General features: G+C 42.0%; 1 protein-coding gene across 2 annotated transcripts in view; it reads right to left on the bottom strand.

Annotated features, from left to right (window-relative positions):
* The window catches only part of klhl14 (kelch-like family member 14), a 148,277-nt gene that overhangs the window by 124,502 nt on the left and 1,165 nt on the right, over positions 1-22,610 (bottom strand). For both annotated transcript variants that reach the window (XM_080194270.1, XM_080194271.1), the window contains exon 2: positions 21,583-22,455. In XM_080194270.1, the coding sequence (XP_080050396.1) occupies positions 21,583-22,433 (851 nt within the window). In that variant the 5' untranslated portion in view covers positions 22,434-22,455. The remainder of the gene's footprint in view (positions 1-21,582; positions 22,456-22,610) is intronic.

The raw sequence follows: 22,610 nt of genomic DNA, 5'->3' as shown, positions 1-22,610 counted from the left end.
GACCACAATCATCCCCTGTGCCCCCCCCCGCCGTCCTAGTCCCGTAAACCCAGGCATTTACCCTGCTAATCCCTCTAGAGACAATTTAGCATGGCCAATCAACCTAACTGGTACATATTTGGACTGTGGAAGGACGCAGGCACACCTGGAGGAAACCCATGCAGACACAGGGAAAAAGTGCAAACTCCACACAGACAGTGACCCAATGCCAGAATTGAACCCAAGGCCCTGGCACTGTGAGGCAGCAGTGCTAACTGCTGTGCCACCGTGCTGCCCTTGCATAATGACCATGTCTCATGTAAGGCAGGTTAGTGCATTTTGTCAAATAATTAGCCCCTACAAAAGTCTCAGTCTGCTCTCGCATTATCACCTATCCTGATTCAAAATAGACGTGGTTTTGAATGGTCTACATGTTCAGGAATGTTTAAACTATAAACATGAGACCAACATCTTATTTCCTTGTGAATTCTCTTCCTTCCCATCTTCTCATGTCAGCATATAGCTTCACAGTCATTATCAAGCACTCCAAGTAGCCGTTATTTGTTTATGGACTTCGACAATGAGTATCGCAATTCAATCAATTGTGGGGCATCATATCTGAAGCCAACTTGTTCTCAATCAATGCCGACATCTACACATTTCTAAAAGAGGTGACTGGAGAGTCAGAGATAGTAAACCTAGGCTGATATTTCCCCACATAATTCTCCAATGATAATCCTACCATTCCCCAAAGGTATATTATCTCAGCACAGATGAGCAATTGACCTGGGCCTATCTGATTTGTTCAGCAACCCTCTACCAATACCTTTTAAACCATCAGGGGTTATCAAAATCTAATTCTTACAATAAATCATTTTTACTTATAGTATGGAAACATTTATCCTTAAGGTTTTAAATAAATGTTCATAAACAGCAAGGCAATATCATTACTCAGGCCGCAATTCTACCATGTGCCCTAACCTTTGATCAAATGCTGAGAACCAAATTACAGAAAATGCTGGAAAATCTCAGCAGGACTGACAGCATCTATGCAGAAAGATTAGAGCCAATGTTTCGAGTCAGGATGACCTTCGTCAAAGTCCTGGTAACCGTGTTTGGCATCCAAAAGATGCAAATATAGTGAAAGCTGGATTGTAAGTCACAGGCACTGGAGTCAATTGCACACCTTTAGCTCCCTTCCCTTAGGATTTATCAGCAGTATGGCTGAGAAATATTCAGACCCTTGAAACAGTTTGGCTTTAATCCATGCTAAATGTCGCAAGGCAGCAAATGAATCCTAGCAAGGTGATATATCAGCAGGCTGCTATCTATCTGTTTAGTTTATAGGCTGCTGTAATGTGAATGCTACAAGTTCTCTCATCTCAGTTGCTATTGTATGTATGGTATCACTCTACTTACAACAATAAATGCTTAGATTTCTTTTAAATTCACAAATTCCATTGTCTTGAAATGACCACACTGTAAATCCTTGGAATGTGTGTTCGTGTCAAATGGATAAGTAGCAACCCTCTTTACAACACTCCTAAATTTTATTTCCATTGAAGTCAATAAACTGGGAACCATGCAGGATAGATTGCCTTTGCTAGGCAAAATTGAATACCCTCCCAACAGGCAAGTTTGGAGGCATTTAATCAGGTGGGAGGTTGGTGGGAGGCTACCCAGACCCTTTTCTGCCTCTGCTCCGAATAAGACCAGGATGGGAAGGCTTTCTCATCACACTGCCAACTGAGAACCTTAATTAGCCAATTAATGCCCACTTAAGGGTTGTATCTTGCCACCACTGGTATTGAACCAGGACAGCTGCCACATGAGGAGCCCAAAAAGCAATTCTTGCTACATCTGCTTATTGGCTCCTGTAAACGGGTCTTTGTTGTCAGCGGATGAGTGTCTAAGTGAAGAGGCTGGCATTAGGAAGTGGTGGCCACGTTCCTGTCCTTTCCTCCAATAACCCAACTCCCTTCTCCCACAACTCTGAACCCATTGTCCCTGATCTGTGGCCTGGGTCCCTTGTTGATCATGGGCCTCCAGCTGGTGCACTGACAGCAGCCAGCACTGCTCCCCTGCTGGTGCTGCCTATGCTGAGGAGCTTGGCCTCTGACTGGTGGCTCACAGCAGCAGGATTTCCTGTCCTGGGATCCTTGATCTTGGGGAAGGCCTGCCACTGGCCACTTAAGTGTCTGACTAGCACTAATTGCAATGGACCTTCCCCAAAGGAGGCAATGCTTGAAAGTTTATTTATTAGTCACAAGTAGGCTTACACTAATGAAGTTACTGTGAAAATCCCTAGTCACTCCGGCACCTGTTCGGATAACAGGAGGGAGAATTTCGCATAGCCAATGTACCTAACCAGCCAAAGATTGGTGACTCCGTGCTATGAGCCATAAGAGCTAAGGTACTTTTTGGACCAGTGATGTTCTGCCTGTCAAAACATCTGCAAGTGTTTCTGCAAGGTGAAATGTCGGTGTACTTGGAGATTGAGGGAATATGGGAGGAAACCAGAGAACCCAGAGGAAACCCATGCAGACATGGGGAAAATGTGCAAACTCCCACCGACAGTGATCCAAGCTGGGAATTGAACCCAGATCCCTGGCACTGCGAGGCACAGCAAGAAGTCTCACAACACCAGATTAAAGTCCAACAGGTTTATTTGACAGCACAAGCTTTCAAAATCTCAGGTGAGTGAGGTGTTGTGTTCACAAACAGGGCATATACAGACACAAACTCAATTTACAAGATAATGGTTGGAATACAAGTTTTTACAGGTAATCAAGTCTTAAAAGTACAGACAACGTGCACATGTATATGCCCTGGTTATGAACACAACTCCTCACTCACCTGAAGAAGGAGCCTGAAACTCCAAAAGCTTGTACTGCCAAATAAACCTGTTGGACTTTAACCTAGTAATGTGAGACTTCTTACTGTGCTTACCCCAGTCCAATGCTGGCATCTCCACACCATGGTTGTGAGGCAGCAGTGCTAACCACTCTGCTACCATACCGCAAGATTCTCATTTGCTCTCCAGCAAGCTGATGAGACTCCCATCCTCTTAAGATCCATGGCTTTTCATTTAGAAGTATCAAATACCTCAAAAGATGCCAGGAAATATGTCCCCTCCCCAGTTTTTCCCATGCCACTTTTGATCCAAGCATTAGGATTCATATGTCAATGCAGACTCAACAGGTCATAGGGCCCTTTCTGCAGTATATGATTCTATGTCCTAAATACACTGCATTCAACCTGGGAGACTTCTCCAATCTTCCCTTCCTTCCTTTAACATGCGATGGTATGCCATTGGGTATTTTGGATGCTCTTGTAAATCTTTTGTTATGATCCCAGCTGATGTTACAAGTGGCCAAGTCAGATCTCAGATGGCAGTTGGTTTGATAGACACTAACTTTTAGCATTTTTTTAGAAACAATGAAGGTGGATTACTGAACAAATTCACAGGAATCTGCTGATGAACTTTTAACACAAAAAAAATTATTAAACAAAAAATATAAATGATTTGACGCCAAACAAAAAGATCTCAACACAAACATAAGAAAATGATTCAAATATTCCTTATTACTTCACCTCAGCTATGTCTTCACAGATACATAAAAATTCAGAACGATAAAACAGTTTACCAGATCTATTTTATCCTCTAATATTCAGCATATGTATGAGCTACACGTGAACCAACAAGTGGACGATGGTGAGACACACCACAATCCAAAGTAAATAACAAATACAAACAAAGCAGATTCTATAGATTTTTCAACAACCCACTCTCACTCTTATGAAGATTTCCAATCTTTACATTTGAGGAACTCACTTTGGAATTTTCCCCAACAGTCACATCCACTTAACAAGAATCCAGCTCAGGGTTTCAATCTAGCCTTTCCAGATTCCTTTCCCCTCAATCTCCAAGTACATTCACATTTCACCTTGCAGAAACACTTCCAGATGTTGTGCCAAGCAGAACATTACTAGTCAAAAAGTCCCTTAGCTCTTACAGCCCACAGTCACCAACCTTTGGCTGCCCTTTCGGATCTTCAGGGCTTTCATTGAGCCAACTTCACTTCAAGTCTGTTTTTTGCAGCACTTCAGTTAACTTAGAGCTTTGTTCTCTGTTCTGTTCCATCAACTTAGCTTAACATGGTCTGTTTCTGACCTCTACCCCTGCCTCTTACCTGGGACTTTATTCTGGGACTTCTTTCTGTCCCTGGAGATGGATTCTTGTTGAAGTTGTCGAAGTGGGTGTGACCTTTTGAGAGAATTCCAAAATGAATTCTTCAAATGCGAAGATTAGAATGCCTCATGAGAGTGAGACAAGTATCTGGGTGGGTTTTTGAAAAATCTATAAAATCTGCTTTGGCTGATTTGTTATTTTGATTGTGTCATGGTTGACCATGGCCCGCCAGTTGGTTCACGTGTAGCTCATACTTAGCCTGAATAAATATTAGAGTGTAAAATAAATCTGGTAAAATATTTTATTTGATTTGGGACCTGCTTCTTACTTTGGGGCCTTCACCCAGTCCCCTGCCCAGTTTCTTGCTCCCTGGGACACCTTTTCTCAAATGGCACCCCTGCTCAGGTCACCTGATCTGCTATTCACACAGTTTCACTCCTTCATCTCCTTTTCTTTCCCTTCTGCCCATGTGCAAGGGCCAATTCCTGGTCTGAAGGTGGACGAACTGTGCATGTGTGGCCCTTTCCTAGCCAGTGAGTGTGTAAGTCTGCCGGGATCTGTTGTCTCTGAACTGCCACTCCAGCCTTTATCTATTGTAGGTCTATCATTCGTTCCACTTACTATTTAGTAATTCACAACACCAGTGTGTTGTTTTACTACACTGTAATAACACTACATTCTTCAAACAGATACACTGACAATTATTTTTGTTTAGTTACCTGAAGATGATCTCCCTGCAGACATTTGTCAGTTTACTTTTTAAGAAATGATACTTGATATCAGATGAGAAGAAGAGACATCTTAAATACGAAAACAGAATGTTAGAAATACGCAGCAGGCCTGAAGAGAAAAACCGTTGAAATCTTTTGGAAGCGATGGGGCCTCAGCTACTCAGACTCCCACATTGCCTCTTTTTAAGAATGCCCATCATCACTTGTGCCACTCTGGCCATGGCAGGACTACTCCCAGGATCAAGGGCCCCAGGGGGTGGGGATTCAATCTGCAAATCAGAGGCCAGTAGGTCTTCTGTACGCAACGGCATCACCATGTAGACGGAGGCTGCTGCCACTACAAGACGCTCCAGAGACCTCACATCAAGGAGGGACCTAGGTACAGATGGGAGATGATGGGTAGGAGTCATGAGGCAGGGGAGAAGTAGGGATGGTCACAAGGACAGAGGTTGGCTCTCAAAAAGACTCCTCCTCCTTTCCTGATATCAAGTCCCTTCATGAAGCATTGAGTATCTATGAATGAAGGATCTCCCCAGGAACCCAGAAGCAAATGTGATAGTGCCTGTCTTGGTTCCCCCGCACCCCCCCTCAGACAGCCCCCTGACCATTGTTGGGCTAATACTAGTGACAGCAGGATGAGGTCCTTAGGGGGGCACTAATTACACATTTAAGGGCCTCAACTGGCAGAGGGATGGGCAGGTTTTTTATTTATTCATGGGACATGGGCGTTGCTGGCTTTACTGCCCATCCCTAGTCACCTGAGGGCAGTTGAGAGTCAAGTACATTGCGGTGGGTCTGGAGTCACATGTGGGCCAGACTAGGTAAGGATGGCAGATTTCCTTCCCTAAAGGACGTTAGTGAACAAGATGGGTTTTTTCTGACAATCGACAGTGGTTTCCTGGTAGTCCGTAGAGTCTTAATTCCAGACTTTTTTAAACTGAATTCAAATCTCACTGTCTGCTGAGGCAGGATACAAACACGAGTACCCAGAACATTAGCTGAGCTTCTGGATTAACAGTCTAGCAATAGTACCACGAGGCTCCACAGACAATACCACTAAGCCATTGTTTATGGAACTTCCTGCCACAGCCGTAACTAAGGTGAACGTGGAAAACTGCCATAAGGAAGGACACAAGATTCCACCCAGCATTTCAAGTTTCTTTCTCCATAGATGCTGCCAGTTTGCTGATTATTTCTTGCATTTTTCTGTTATGATTTCTGGTGTCCACAGTATTTTGTTTCCACAAACATACAAATGTACAAATTAGGAGTTGAAGCAAGCCATTCTGCACTTCTAGCCTATTTTACCATTTGATAAGGTCATGGTTGATCTGTTTATGTTGAGTTCCACATTCCCATCTACCCCCAATAACCTAATAAGAATCTACCTACCTCTGCTTTAAAAATACCTAATGAGCCTTGGTGCAGGAAGTTCCAAAGTTGCACAACCCTCTGAGAGAAAAATAAATCTCCTCACCTCTGCCCTAAAAGGATGATCCCTAATTTTGGACAACTAATTCCCCTTTATTCTGGACTCACACACAAGATCTCCACCTTGTCAAGATTTTATATACTTCAATCAGGCCTCCTCCTCACTCATCAAAACTCCAGTGGAAACAAGCCCAGTCTGCCCAGCCTTTCCTTCTTTACAAGGTGACAACTCTTCTGTTTTGGTATTTGGTGAAAGGCTTATCAATACGAATGCCAATTCACAGATCTGGGCAACATCACAATTGTTCTTCTGATCAGACTAAACATGTTTCAACAAATAACCTTTAGGTCAGCACAGAACACTTTGCCCCATGTCATCAATAATTCCGCAAAATGTCAGATCAGGTCAAATTCAGCTTCATTTATCATAAGAAGAATCTGCATTCAGGCTGCTCTTACTCCTCCTCTCTTTTTAAACTTTTTGTGCAAAGATGATTCTATAGTACCAGAAACACCTTGAAAGTAGCAGTTCATTAAAGCATTCATTTAACCTTTTTAAAATGGATCAACAATTGGGCTTGCACAAATCAATGTTTCTGATTCCTCCTCAGAAGTACCAATGCACCCAGGTGCAATTTAAAGACACGGCCAAGGTTGGGAATAATATAGTGGTTGATATTCCATAGCACATTAGGGATTGGATTTGGTGCAGTACACTGGAGCAGGTAAATGAGTGGGCCAGCACAACTGAGGGGCAGGCCATGTATCCCAAGAGAATTGACACCCCCTCCCCCTTTAGTCAACAGTGGGAATGGACTAACTCGGGGAACCCTCCCCTGACAATAAGACTCATTAACAAGCCAATTAAAGGTCATTATCCCAGAGCCCATGGAAATTAATGGTGGCTCAGCAATTGCTCCAAACTCGCCTGGGTTTCCTGTGTTGCCTATAGGCTGCCCACAAAGGTGGTTGGGTTTCACAGCTGCATCCTAAAGAGTCCCTCTTTCAAAGGCCTTTAGTATCTGATCATGAGACTTAGCATAGGGAAGGGGATTACCAGCTGAGAGCCACCCTTTTGCCCTTGCATCCAACCCCCTCCCCATCCTTTGCTGGTTACTTCCAACCCTGTGAACCCTAGTTCCAGAGATTTCACAATAATCTCTGTTGAAGGTCTCACTGTACTAATGGCAGCTGTCACCCCATTCAGTAGTGCTCCTGACCATAGAGATGCTGGTGTTTGATTGGCTGGCAGGTGAGAGTTCTGCCACTGGGGTCCTATATCCCAGGGGAGGCTCGTGCTGGCCAGTTAAATGCCTGAGAGGCACTTCATTTGGGTTGGTCTTCCCCTCTGAACCAACATGGGTTTCCCAATGGTTCTGCAATCAGTAGGCGGGACCTGCATTGTGAACACTAAATCCAATCCTGGATCTCACCACTCTACAGTTTTAACTTATTAACTTTCAGGGCACAATGATGCTATTATATTCCAGTAAGTTACTAGAAGAAACAAAATTAATGCTCACCTTTAAAAATAAATGTCTCAAGACAAGATTATGAGCATTAGATTAAAGTATTTGGTGCTTTCTTGGAGATAAACTATCAAGAGTGCAATTAAGGCAGGTGTCTTTAGCTACGTAATCTGGTTGGTGATCATCTTCTCTGATCCATCCATTAACTTTCTCTCCCTGACCTTGTAATGATTAATAAATTGCAATAAAGTTGATCACACAAGTCAGATCTTTACTGTTTTTGGAAGTTACTGTCAATTGAACAGCCTGTTAACATTTCACACCTTGGGAAGATCTAGATACCCTGTCTCTGGAGGAGAGAGGTTTATTTATTGCCAGCTGCTATTTCCTTATATTATTTCAATACATTGTCTAAATTTTGCTATCAGATTCAACAAACTCTGTCAAGACATTGAATTTGAATCTGTTGGGTAAGTAGTATATTTTAGTGCCTGTAGTATCTACACATTGTATTCTTCACCATATACCATATATTCATAGCTGGTGCCATATATTCCTTTCCACCTCATAGAATCCATACAGTGTAAAAGGAGGCCATTCAGCCCATTAGATCTGCACCGACTCTCCAGCAGACCATCTTCTCGAGGCCTACCCTCGCCCTATCTCTACAACCCTAGGTATTTACCCCACCAATCCCCCTAATCTATATATCTTTGGACACTAAAGGGCAATTTAGCATGGGTAATCCACCCAACCTGCACATCTTTGGACTGTGGGAGGGATCCTGAGCACCTGGAGGAAACCCATGCAGACGCAGGGAGAACATGCAAACTCTACCCAGTCACTAAAGGATGGAATTGAATCCAAGTGCCTGGCACTGAGGCACAGTGTTAACCACTGTCTTACTGTGTCATCTTTATAATCTTTCTTATAATAGTGTTGATTTAAGTCATATTTATTGGTCATGATTTATTGTTGTATGCATAAAACCATCTACAAAACATTACTACAAAATTTACTAAAAGAGTCAGAAATGAAAGTTTTCCAGGGGAGGGACGTGTACATCGATTACTCAGAAATGTCTAAATCAGTCCGGCACTCTGCTGTGCTACATCATGAGAACTATTTTTATCTGTGGTGCATTTATAACTTTATGCTGTTACACTTCTATAAAATAAAATTTGGGGCAGAATTGGTGTGTCATCATAATTACTTTTCATTTGTAAGTGATCTTGTTTCATTCAGACAAAGCTGAATTGCAGTGATATTTGGATTTTTTTTATTTGTTCATGGGATGTGGACATCACTGGCTGGTCCTGCAGTTATTGCCCATCCCTGAGGGCACTTAAAAGTCAACCACATTGCTGTGGCTCTGGAGTCACATATAGACCTGACCAGGTAAGGACTGCAGACTTCCTTCCCTAAAGGACATTAGTGAACCAGATGGGTTTGTACGACAATCGAAAGCAACTTCATGGTCAACATTAGACTTTTAATTCCAGAATTTTATTAAATTCACATTTCACCATCTGCCATGGTGGGATTCGAACTCGGGACCCCAGAGCATTACTCTGGATCTTTGGATTACCAGTCTGGTGACAATATCACTAATCCACTACCTCCCCATTCAACCCTATTCTCTTTTCTCTCTCCCGTGCAGAAAGTGAGAGTTATATCATGAGTGAAACCCCACCATCCAAGGTGCAATACTGTGTTTGAGCAACAGAACCTCTAGTTTTGATAGAGATATTCCATTTGTACAATGATGCTGAAACAGCAGTGTCTCCTAATAGCTTCCACGTGCTTTTTTTCCACTGGAGAACAGAGAGAGCAAGGAAACAGAGGTAAAGTCTGGTACCAGCAAAATCCTCATCTGGGCAAATCTTTATTAGATAAAAAGAGCAAAAGAAAACACCAGAATAAAGAAGGTAGGAGAGCATCAACAGGGTAAATGGATGTAGATAAAGAAGAAGAAGAAATACAGCAGCACTGAGGCATTTTCTTTTCTGTAGTCTCCTTCTGTCCATCTGAAAAAAAATTTCCCAGGCTTTTGCCATTGCCTGTCTGTAGCTGGTGCATACTGGGCGGAACATTCATGTTTGTGTCTCCACCCTGTTGAGAAAAACCTCACCTTCACTCACTAACTTTCCACGTGATTAAACTCAGGACCTGATTAAAAGGGCATTGCAGAGAGCTCAAATTCCAATGTGGCGCAGTATATGAGACTCCCACTCAAGCAAGACACTACTTGTAATTGTGAACTTTGACACAATGTTATTGAATAATTCTGCCCTAGAATTGCACAATATATTTATTGGACTCCAGCCTGGTATTAATCAATATGCTGACTTATTTAAAACTGTACTTTAAATAGAGTGTAACATGATTGTCATTTTAAATTGAAATGTTGCCATATTACAAGTAGAATCAGATAATGCAACAGAAGGATCCAATTACTTATCTGAATCCCCAATCCTCAAACTGCTTCGATTGCCCGTTTCATATCTGACAAAGTGGTTAACTGAGGCTTTGTCCATTTCCAATCTGCACTGACATCTAATTGTCATGGTTAGTATTAATAGTGTGTTACATTATAGTTTGGCAGAGCTTTATACATGACCTGGTTTGCTGTTAGTTGACAATGCTACCAGTGTTCCTTGCCTAAATCAGCAAAGATACGTTAGACTCACTGCTTCTAAAAAGATTGTCAAGTTTGAATATTACATGAGGTTTCCATACCAACTTTCTTAAGGCCAGTTTAGAGAATAATGAAGTGTAAATTTTCTAGATAATGTGAGCAAAAAGAGCTGAACTGTATCACAAAACAAATTGCAGCCCAGTAAAAGGTTGTTCAGGCCAAATGAACAAGGCATCAATGTTTGTGTTAACAAAAAGGTTGGTTAACTCCCAAAAGTCACAGTTTGTGAACTTTGTGTTGTTTCCAAAAGTACTGCAACATTCTGAGCATAACTAACTCAGATGTGTATCCATTCTCTTCAAACACTTTTAATCATTGAGAAGAAAATACCTTGGAAGAAGGAACCAAATATGGTGTAAAGTTCAGTCAACAGGTAACAGGAACTAGTTCTCCATTCACTGTCACAGCAATGTATTTTCACATACGACTCACATTACATAACTGCACAGCCTGAGGGTAAGCAAGGTTACTGGACGTTTAGTGCTGTGGTTATGTCTAACTAGAAAAAAATCCAACTTTCTGAAGACTTGATTGTTGAATAACTAAGAACACAGCTACTGTCTTAGAAATAAAAAAAACACTTTCTAAGTTTTAATTACTAAAGATTGAAGTTATTTTGTCTTGACTTGAAAATATAGGGAGGGGGGGTGCGGTGGAATTGCATAGTGGTAATGTTCCTGGACTACTAATCCAGATATCCAGATACCTGCACTAATTCTCCAGAGGGAGTGCAGTCACAGACAGTAGATAAGAAATAGCTGATTGGCCTGAATAGTTTCATCATCTTTCTTCAGTATGTCCTGTTCTACCAGTAGGACAGATTGACTAAGGATGGCACGTTGTGCATTGGCATTAGCCTTAAGACAACCACTACTCGATTAGTGTTGCATGACTGATTTTACAACAGTTCATTATCACAGCAGGGTGCCTCCTGTTTCACAGATTGACAGCTCCATTTGGTTATGAAATCTTTCAAGTCAGATTAGGAATTCCATTGTTTGTTTTATTGAGGTTTATAAAATTGAATTAATTGTTTGTTGTTATAAGGGATAATGTGGTTGAAGGCGTTTAAATGTAGTAAATGGGCCTTTATGAATGAGAGTATTTCTTGAATAAAGTCTGTAATAGACACTTGGAACATTCAGCATGGGTCCTGGTGCTTTTCATTTGATTTGATTTGATTTATTGTCAGTATTTCGAAACTCTGCAATTAGCCTGAATGAGTATGCCACGACAGTAATTGACTTCATTAGTAAATGTGTAGGAGACTGTATGCCAAAAAAGCAAATTTGCCTGTTTCCCAACTGGAAACCATGGATGAACAGGGATAAACACAGTAAGAAGTCTCGCAACACCAGGTTAAAGTCCAACCTGGTGTTGTGTGACGTCTTACTGTGTTTATCCCCGTCCAACGCCGGCATCTCCACTTCATGAACAGGGATATCCATTCCCTGCTGAAGTCCAGGTATGAGACGTTCAAGTCAGGTGACTCTGACCTATACAAGAAAAAACAGTAAAAAGTCTGACAACACCAGGTTTTAGTCCAACCGATTTATTTGATAGTAAACGCACAAGCTTTCGGGTTAGTCCCTTCGTCCTGACAAAGGGACTAACCCGAAAGCTTGTGCGTTTACTATCAAATAAATCGGTTGGACTAAAACTTGGTGTTGTCAGACTTTTTACTGTGTTTACCCCAGTCCAACGCAGGCACATCCACATCTATACAAGAAAGCCAGATATGATCTATGGTGATCCATCAAGGATGCCAAAAGACAGCACTGGACCAAACTAGAATCCCAAGCGAGATCAGCAAGACATAACAGGCTACAAGATAAAGGCAGGAAAGATCGTCATCTCCAATGCATCTCTCCCCGATGACCTCAGTGCATTCTATGCCTGTTTTGAGTAAGAGGTCAGCAAGAGCACCCCCTCCAACCCAGAGGCCTTGGATGAACCATTGCCGATGTCATAGCAACCTTCTTGAAAATCGATCCTGGAAAGCAAATGGCCCAGGTGAGGTACCCAGATGACACTCAGGTCTGTCTGTTCCTGAAGGATACTGGATGCGTTGGCGTCTTGAGTGTAGGGAAAGGGGGGATGGGAGGGGGACAAAGGTTGGCATGAGTCGACATTTAAGTCTGCATAGGTGGGTGAAGAGCATAGGTTGACATATAGAGGATGAGGGACCATGGGAAGGGGTGGGCAGAAGAGAATATGTTGGCATGGAGGGTGTGAGGGGTCATGGGGTTGATGGGGGGCATGAAGTTATATGGGTTGGCATGGATGGGGAGTGTGGGAGTGTGAGAAAGTGAGCGCTGGAGGATTCTCTAAACGAAGACATAATGGCCGTGTACAAGACAGACCTTCCACCCAGCCCACCTCTATACCTGGCATCCTCCACATTCATTCTGGGTTGCTTGACCTGACTCCGAGGAAACCCCATCACCACGGAATGGATTTTGGGTCACTTTCCCCCAGATGAGCCTGTGGAACCAGGTCATTTTGCCTAAAAATCCAGGCCTCCATCTGTGTCCACTCTATCAAAATCTTTCGTAACTTTAAAACTCTCCTTTAGAATATCTTTAACCTCACCTTCACCAATCTATTTGTTGTAATGTCTCCATCCATGATATTATTGATAGGAGTGATCACCACATAGTCTTTGTGGAGACAAAGTCCTATCTTCACATTGACTTACTGTCCATTGCTTTGTGTGACACTATCATTGTATTAAGAGGGATATATTCACAACAAATCTAACAGCTCAAAGTTGGGTAGCCATCATCACCAATCAACAATAATCTGTGACCTCATGGCATGGGATGTCCCTCATTCTATCACTGGCAATCAGCCAAAGGATCAAGCCTGATACAATAGGGGGTGTAGGAGAACACTTTTGTGATAGTCAATGTTCTGCTCCAAATTTCAGCATACCATTCAAGATAGCAATTGATACTCAAGATGTGTGTGCTGCAGCCATCTTCTTACAAGATGATAATGTTAACACAGAGCATCCAGTCAATTCTTTCTCAAGAAAACTTAGTCCTTGCTGAAAAAAGGTGGTTAAAAATGGTTGAAAAAGAAACATTAAGCCTTGTTTTGGTTCTGCAACAGTTTGAGATATACATTTCCGAATTGCCAGAGAGGCAGTGATTGTAATCCACTCGTGTTCTTATAGTAATTCCAGACCATGAATCTCCACTTACTTTACTGGAGTTACACTACTGCAACCATTTATCTTTAAAATTATTCATTATGCAAGAAGGAACAACATAATTGCAGATGCTTTATTCAGAGTTTAGCTATTTATTTTAAAAGCTGCACAACGGAGGTTTATAATCTTATTTATTTGCCAAATGTTTTGGACATAATTTGTCCCTCTATTTAAATGCTATGATTACTGGACAAATGACCTGACTTCACAAGATGTTGAACATTTGAATTTTGATTAAACTGTTCCAATTCTCTTCCCATGCCTAGAGACGCACCAAGGCAGGATTTCATCTGTTTCTATAGCTAGTTATTCCTGGATCAGGTGATTAGTCTGTCACTAGGGGCTTATAGTTTGGGGGCATTACTACATATCAATCATGGCTGACCAGGAGTCTCTTCCATTCTTATCACCAGCCACTGGCATGTTGGAGGGATTTGCAGGTTGACACGCATGTTTGACCACAATATGAACACGCTTTCTTTGACCATCAAGTGTGGGGTGAGACTTGAACTCAGGGCTTTTGGCTCAGAGGGAGGGAGGCTACCCACTGCGCCCCGAGACTGCCAACAATTAAACTATAGGAAGGGTATTACTGTGTGCGTTGTATATGATAGTTGCTAAAGTATTTAACAAGTTAAAATGTGTAGCAGTTTAAAGTGTTGTTAAAAAATCCCTACTTCAGTCAAACCTTTTATCTTTTGAGAAGCAGTAACTGTGGTCCTGTATACTTTCGGGGAAAAACCTATAGTTTATGTTGGGAGCGATGGTCCCTTTAAGAACCAAGTTTTTCTGAAAAATAATTTTTTTGTAAAAAGCAACTTGCTTCAACTGATCAAGTGACCAAGCTGGATGGAAGATTTTAAAACTGTCGGAAAAGGGTAAATAATAAGTTAATTACAGAGAGAAATAGATTCCTGGATATGGTTCTGTTTTCAAGCAGTTTAGTTTAGCTGAGACAAAACTGGCTGCAGGGAACATTTCTTCAAGCCAAATTCAGTTGAGATTCTGTGTACTGGCTAAAAGGATTAAAACCCTACATAGTTGAAGGACTTTGCTAACAGTGAGTTGGGAAAATCAAGCTGAAAAGATAGAATTCCTAGATGTAAGATTCCAGAGTTAAAGAACATTAAAACCAGGAGAGTTCTGACCCAAGGTGACTATACTTACGATGCTAATGACCCCTGTGTTACATACGGAGTCTACAAATGTGAGGTGGTGGGAGAAGGTTTGATGGGAAATCCTTACCAGAAGTAGTGGAGGGCCAAAGAAGTTTTAACTCTCAAACAAATCTTTGAAACAGTACACAGACAAAGTGCTTAGTTTTCTAATTTCTGACAAATCTCTGACTTGTGTAAGTCAAATGGGTATGGAAGGAAATTTGAGTTAAGAAGTTCGGTTAGAACACAATGTTCATTATATCTTTCATATCTTCACTTTAACTGACTATTTAGGGTAGAGGTCAGGATTTTCTAGTTCCACCATGACAGGATCCACTGCAAGGGATGGGGTGGCCCAGCCAAAAGTCCATTGACTTCCTTCGGGACAGGATGGTCCTAGTGACAGGCAGGGCCAGAAAACCCAGCCCAAAGTGCAGCTATTAGTATTCACGTTCTTTGGTTTTTGTGTAGTACAATGATTTTGTTTTGACCATTAAACATTATGGTTTTATTCTTTTAGTAAGTACCTAAGTTTTCAGTTTTACTACTGAGATCATTATAACTGAGGGTCACTGAGTTGTAACAAACATTACAGAAAAGGTAAATAATAAAACCTGACAGATGGCCTGGCATCCACCTAGGCACCGGAAATATCAAAGATACACTCTGCCCAGCTGACCCTGCACAGGCCTCCTCACTAACATCTGAGGACTTGTGGTTGAATTGAAAGAGCTATCCCACAGATTAGCTAAGCAACAGCCTGACATTATCATTCTCACTGTATTATACCATTGCAGTCAGTGTCCTAGCTCACCCCTGGGTATGTCCTGTCCCATTGATAGGACCGAATGAACAGAAGTAGTGGCACAGTGGCATGCAGTCGAGTAGCAATAGCTCTGGGTGGCCTCAACATTGACTTTAGTATCAGATCAAGAATTGGCAAAGAATCGTCTTGCTGATTACTACCCACCCATCTCCTTCAGCTGATGAATCAGTACTCCCCCATGTTGAACATCATTTGGAAGAAGCAGTAAGAGTAGCACAGGACATGGAATATAGTGTGGGTGGGAGACTTTTACATCTATCTCTATTAATGGCTCAGAAGCCCCTCCACCTACGAAGCTGGCTCAGTCCTGAATGATATATTTGCCAATATGTGCCTGTAGCAAATAGTGGGAGGGCCAATGAGACAAAAACCTATTTGATCTTGGTCTCACCAATCTACATGTCACAGATGGACCTACCCTTGTCAGTATTGGTAGAAGTGATAAATGTGCAGTCCTTGCAGAGGGCACTCTTCATGGTGTTGGATGGCATGACTATCATGCTAAATAGGATAGATTCAGAATAGATTTTTAAGGTTACAGTGGGGAGCAGGCAGAAAATTGGGAGGTAAAGCCATAATCAAATCTGCCATTATCTTATTGAATGGTGGTGTGTCTTGAGGGATCAGCTGACCTAATCCTGCTCATATTTCTTAACATATTAACAGGACCGCATGCACCTTAATAATGAAGGTAGCATGGTGTAAGTAAAGCTAGGTGACCCCACAATTACAGGTCAGGTCATAGCTCTGCCACATTCAGCATCTACCTGACAGTGTGGAAAAATGTCCAGATATGTTCTGTCCACAAAAGACAGGACAAATCTAATTCAGCCAAATACCACATCATGAGTCTACTGTCAGTCATCAGCAAGGTGATAGAAGGTATAACTGGGAGTGCTATTAAATGGCAATTACTTAGCTCAGTTTGGATTTCACCAAGACTATTTGGTTCCAGACCTCATGACAGCCTTGATCTAAACATGAACAAAGGAACCAAATTCTAGAGGTGAGATGAGAGTGACTGCCCTTGACATCAAGACAGCATTGGACCAAGTGTGGCACAAAAGAAAGGTTGAACAGGGTGAGCCTTTATTCATGTGGGTTTTGCAGAATGACAGGTGATCTTATTGAAACAAATAAGATTCTCAGGGGGTTTGATAAGGTAAATGCTGAGAGGATGTTTGCCCTTGTAAGTGAATCTAAAACTAGGGGGCAATCTTTAAAAATGAAAAGTCTTCCATTTAAGATTGAGATGAGGAGAATTTTTTTTTACTCATTATTCTTTGGAATTTATTACCACAGATATCAGTGGGGCTTGATCATTGAATGTATTCAAGATTGGAGTTAAGGATTAAGGAGGGCAGGCACGAAAGTGGTGTTAAGGCCATGATCAGATCAGCCATGATCTTATTAATTGTTAGATGAGGTTTAAGGGGCTAAATGGCCTACTCCCATTCCTATTTCTTAGGTTCTTTGTTTTTCAGAGTCTGAGCAAAGCTGAAGTCAATAGGAACCAGAGGGGAAAGCTCTATCCTGGTTGGAGTCATACCAAGCAGAAAGGAAGATGGCAATATTGTTGTTAGAGGTCAATCATCTCAGTCCCAGGGCATTGTTGTAGGAGTTCCTTAGGGTGGTGTTCTAGGCTCAACCAACTTCAGCAATTTCCTCCCCCCACTGCCCCATCGTAATGTCAAAAGTAGGGATGTTCACTTATGATTGCTCAGTGTTGAGTACCATGTGTGATTTTACTCATCTTCTCTGATAGAAAGTGGTCCATATCCATATGCAGCAAGAGTGGGACAACATTTAGGCTTGGGATGCTAAGTGGTATGTAATAGCTGTGCCAACCAAGTACAAGAAAAAAAATCCCCAACAATAGAGACTCTTGCTATCTCCCATTGATGTTCAATGGCATTTACCATTGTTGAATCACCCCACCTTCAACATTCCAGGCATTATTATTGATCAGAAACTTAACTTGGCCAACAATGTAAATACTGTGGCTGTATTCTGTGGTGAGTAGCCCACCTCCTGACTCTCCGAAACCTGTCCACCATCCATTAGGCAAAAGTCTGCAGTATGATGGAATGTTTTTTATTTCCCTGGATAAGTGTTGCTCCACCAGTACTCAAAAAGCTTAATGCCATCCAGCACAAACCAACCCATTCAACACCTTAACATTCACTCCCTCCACCACCAATGCACAGTATAGGCAGTGTGTACCATCTACAAGAGACATTGTAGGAACCCACCAAGGTTTTATAGGGAGCACCTTCCAAACCCACTATCTCTATCAGTTAGAAAGACAAAAGGCAGTAGATAGCTGGGAACACCTTCTCCTCAAGTTCCTCTCCAAGTCACACACTGTCCTGATTTGGAACTATATCTACATTCCCTCACTATTGCTGGGTCCAAATCCTGGAACTCCCTTCCTTACAGCACTGTGAGCATACCTATATCACATGGACTGCAGCTCAGTTCAAAAAGGCAGTTCACTATTATCTTCTGAAGGGCAATTATGGATGGGCAATAAATGCTGGCTGAGCCAGCAATGCCCACATCCTGTCAATGAATAAATAAAAAAACCCACTTGACCAACAGCCCACGTACCAGCTTAAACATTCATCTTCTAGCACCGATACATGATGGTAATTATATACCATTTACAAGATGCATTAAAATCCTAAGCTTCCTTAAACCGTACCTTCCAAATGTAGGGCACTATCACCTAGAAGAACAAAGGCAGCAGAATATGGGAATACCACCATCTTCAAGTTCCATCCAAGTCAAACATATCCTAACTTGGAACTAAATCACCATTTCTTCATTGTCACCTCAAAAAAAATCCTGGAACGCCCTCCCAAACAGCTCTCTACGTGTGCCTTCACCACACAGACTGCAGTGGTTCCAAAAGGCAGCTCACTACTACCTTTTCAAGGGCAAGTAGAAATGAGTAATAAATGCTGACCTTGTCAGTGACATTCAGATCCTACAAATGAATAAAATAAAGTTGCTCAAACTGTTCCCACTTAAACAGCTTATAATGACTTAAAATTCAGTACAGAATGGTTTTGGATATTTGTTCATTGTTAATCTTACAGTTAAATACCAATAAGATCAGCATAATTTTACATCAGAAAAAGTTAATTCCAATGAAAAAGGTGACCTCATCAAATGCTGCTTTACACTGTCTCAGATAATAAATAGTACATTTCACAACCCTGGCAGTGCATTACTGATATAAATCCACGAGTATGAAGGGAAATGCCTGGCTAATGATGCAAAGATAAGTGAGTTATGCTTTTGTGGCACAAAAGTGAATTAAACCAAAGAATACGCATTCCAGAAGTTGATATTCATTTCGATACATAGTTCTTGTTTGGGCTTCCCCTTCCTTATTTTCATAAATGTCTTAACATATCACACTTTCTTCAGTGTTCAAAAAAAAGAATGTGTCCTGTTTGTTTTGTAAAACAATGCAGCAGGACTGTTATAATCTATTCTACAATGTGCCACACAATGCTGCCAGTTATGGGATAACTACCTGTGGGAAAATCATGTTTTAGCATCACTGCAGGTAGTTATCACAGTATTGAGAATACTGAAAATAACACTATCACCCATGCAATTAGATAATAATGAACCAGCAGGCATGTGTACACTTGGGAGGCAAGTGGGGTTACCATAGTGATTATTGTAATTAGATCATTTTTATTTTGAGGATGAAGTTTTTGAAAGGTTATTTTCCTCCTTGCCCATTCTCTTGACCTCTGTGTGACATGTATCATCTATGATTGAGAGCACAGTGGCTGACCTGTTTCCATGTCTCAATGAATGGAACACAGACCACTGGGAAATTCAGCACAATGCTTTGGACACAACTTGCTCTGATTTTCTCTTCCCCCCATGATAGAGACCCTCTGTTCAGCACCTCTTACAGCCACACGACTCAGATTTGAGATGCAGCCTAAGGAGGATTACAGGTGCAATCCCACATGTCAGAGCACTATTGTGCCCCAATATGCTGCTTACACACACGATACTTCTGCGGGGCCATTTCTTCAATTTTACGTTTGAAACGAAGCATTAATTGGTAGTACCCCAATATATGCCTTTGTTCCATCGCCACTTAAAGTTATTTCAGAAAATTAAAAATTGAAACTAAGTTTCTGATACTTAGTGGGTGCATATCAATTACTGTCTAACCAGGTTCACCAGTTAAACAGAGCCGAGGATGAAAGATCCTACATGATCACAGCAATCTGTTAGGCAATCACACCACTGACTCCGGTTTTACCATGAACTAATAATTCAAATCACACATTGATGTCAGAACAGTGAAAAAGATTTCTTATTTTCAGAGTCATGGTGCAAGACAAAATAATTTTTAAAATGAGTTGTCAATGAATAGAATACAGCTGTGTGAAGTCTGAAGGTTATATTCAAGATTGGAGTATGCCAAGTAAATACCATGACCATACTTTGTAGGCACCTTTCTTCACAGAATCATCAAATTAATAATATAGTGATTCTTATAACTGTCACTGTCTGATTGCAATTACACGGTCAGTAAGAATAAATAAGGGATATTGGATGTCTACAATATGTCACAAATGTATTTTCACAAACTACTTCAAACTCAAGCAATTGATGAATACAGAGAAAAAAACATTTTCTGTCAGCCTTTTGTCATTCTTTATGGCTGCAACTGATTTTATTTTTAGCATTTTAAATTATTTTAGTAGACATAATGTGTATATCATTAGTGCAGTGCAGAAGAATGTTGTAGGTGAAAAACTAACAATAGTCCTGATATAGGAGTTGAAGATTCAGTGTCACATGATACTATGTGCTTGTGTATCAGACTATCATCAGGTTTCTTTCAGCAATGCATTACTAGGAAATACATCACACGTTGTTTATAATACAGGAGGATTATGATTGAACCTCAGAAGCTTTCATTGTTCTGCCTCAGATCTGATACTCTGATGCTGTGTCACAGAAAGCAAATAAACACTGTAGAGGGGATGCAACCCTGATCTGACACTAGCAATTCATGTCAGGTATGTGTCTATCCATAATTTTTGTAGACGAAGCTGGATTTTAGCACTTCTTCTGCTAAAACGTAGAGCACAAATGGCCTGTTATTACTGCCTCAATTATTTCAAATCATTTGCACCATGATTAAAGCTCCAATATCTATTCAACACATGGGTCTCAAGAGTTACTTAGAGCGGGCGGAGTTCAGTCAACACAAAATCACATTATGGAAATTCAGTCGCTCTACATATAGTTATATATATACATTTATAGAATTAATTATTGAGAACGTGGCTTATTTATTCATGGGCCCCACCACTGGCATATTTGGACACAGGACCATTCAACTGGACCATTAGGAGAAAGGATAAATCCCTCCAGGTTGGAGATGTTGAAAAGGGGGCCTGAACATTCTAATTTTTTGATGTAGGGAAGGGGTGATGAGTTCTTATTGCTGCCTAGTGGTTCACCTTCAGCTAGCCCGATCACAAATACTAAACTCATGCCACATCCCCCAAATCTCAACTATAACAAACCCACTGGGGGATATGTGATTGAATAGTGAGGGCGTTTGGAGGAATTGATTGCTTCCAGTGGGTAACGCCTTCCCAGCGTCTTGGACTCATCAGTTGAAGATTGGCACTGCCCTGATGAATGAAGAAAGTTAATTTGAAAGTTGATCTTTCCCTCAATGGGGCGATGAATGAGGTGACCCGAGTTTAACTGGCTCGTGTTGTAATTAGAGGGTTTTCAGTTTTTTTAATTTGCTTTCCAGGGAGAAAGCCTGAGATTAATCCAAACACATGCCCCTGCAGTCTGAGCTGTGGAGAAGAGAGTGTTCTCACCTGCTGGCCATGCTCTGGCGGCAGTGTTGCCTGAAGGGCATCAGGTGGTAGTTCATGGCATCCAGCAGCAGCTTCTGGCAGACCGGGTCGGTGCGCATGAAATCCACCGACTGCACCCTCTCCACCAGCTCGGTGGCGGGGATGAGGGCGAAGCGGAGCCGCTTCATCAGCTCCGGGGCGTACTGCATGCGAGTGTCCCGGTCGTGTTCGAGCCAGAGCACGGACATCTGAAAGAGAGCCAGCTCCGACTCTACAGGTGGCGGCATCGAGTCCATCATGGCGCACACCTCCTCGAAATTCAGCAGCAGGATGTCCTCCACGAAGTACTTGTTGGCCAGCTTCTTGGTCTCGTCCAGCCCGTGGATGGCGGCGATCTGGCAGATCTGCTTGTAGTTCTGCATGGAGATCTGGTCGTTGAGGAACTGGGCGCAGAGTTTGGTGACGGGGGGGATGTGGAGGATCTTGCTGACCGACAGCACGTCCTCCACCGTGTCCAGAGACAGTGTCATGTTGGCCGTGTAGATGTACTCCAGCACCAGGCACACGCCGGTGGCCGAGCAGCCCTGGAGCACGATGTTATTGATGGACCTGGAGATGTCCTCGGCCGGGGAGGAAGGGGTCCGGCTGCCCGGCTCATTCGTGCTCTCTTTGCACTGGTTGTTGGAGAAAAGCGATCGGAAATACTGGGAGCAGGAAGCCAGCACCGCTTTGTGGCAATGGAATTGCTGGCTCTGGGCTGTCAGAGTCACATCACAAAAAAGCTGCTTCCTCCACAGAAGGTTGAGGCCATGCAGGAGGTTATCACTGTGGGTAGGGTCGAAGGTGGACGTCCTGTCACCAGATCTTGACATGGTATCTAACTTTGGACACCTCCTGAAAGGGCACACATTTCACACAGTCAGATTCACAGGCATTTCTCCCCCTCCCGTGACAAACATTTCCATGTAAGTAAAGCCAGATTTCTCAAACCAACACTCCATTAAAAGAGAGAGAGAAAAAATGTTTCGTTATTGTTACAAAATGTTATA

The sequence above is a fragment of the Carcharhinus amblyrhynchos genome, chromosome 8, assembly GCF_965287045.1.
Source record: "Carcharhinus amblyrhynchos chromosome 8, sCarAmb.v2.hapA, whole genome shotgun sequence".
Taxonomy (NCBI): Eukaryota; Metazoa; Chordata; class Chondrichthyes; order Carcharhiniformes; family Carcharhinidae; genus Carcharhinus; species Carcharhinus amblyrhynchos.
Note: the sequence above shows the minus strand (reverse complement) of the source record. Positions and strands in the feature narration are given on the sequence as shown.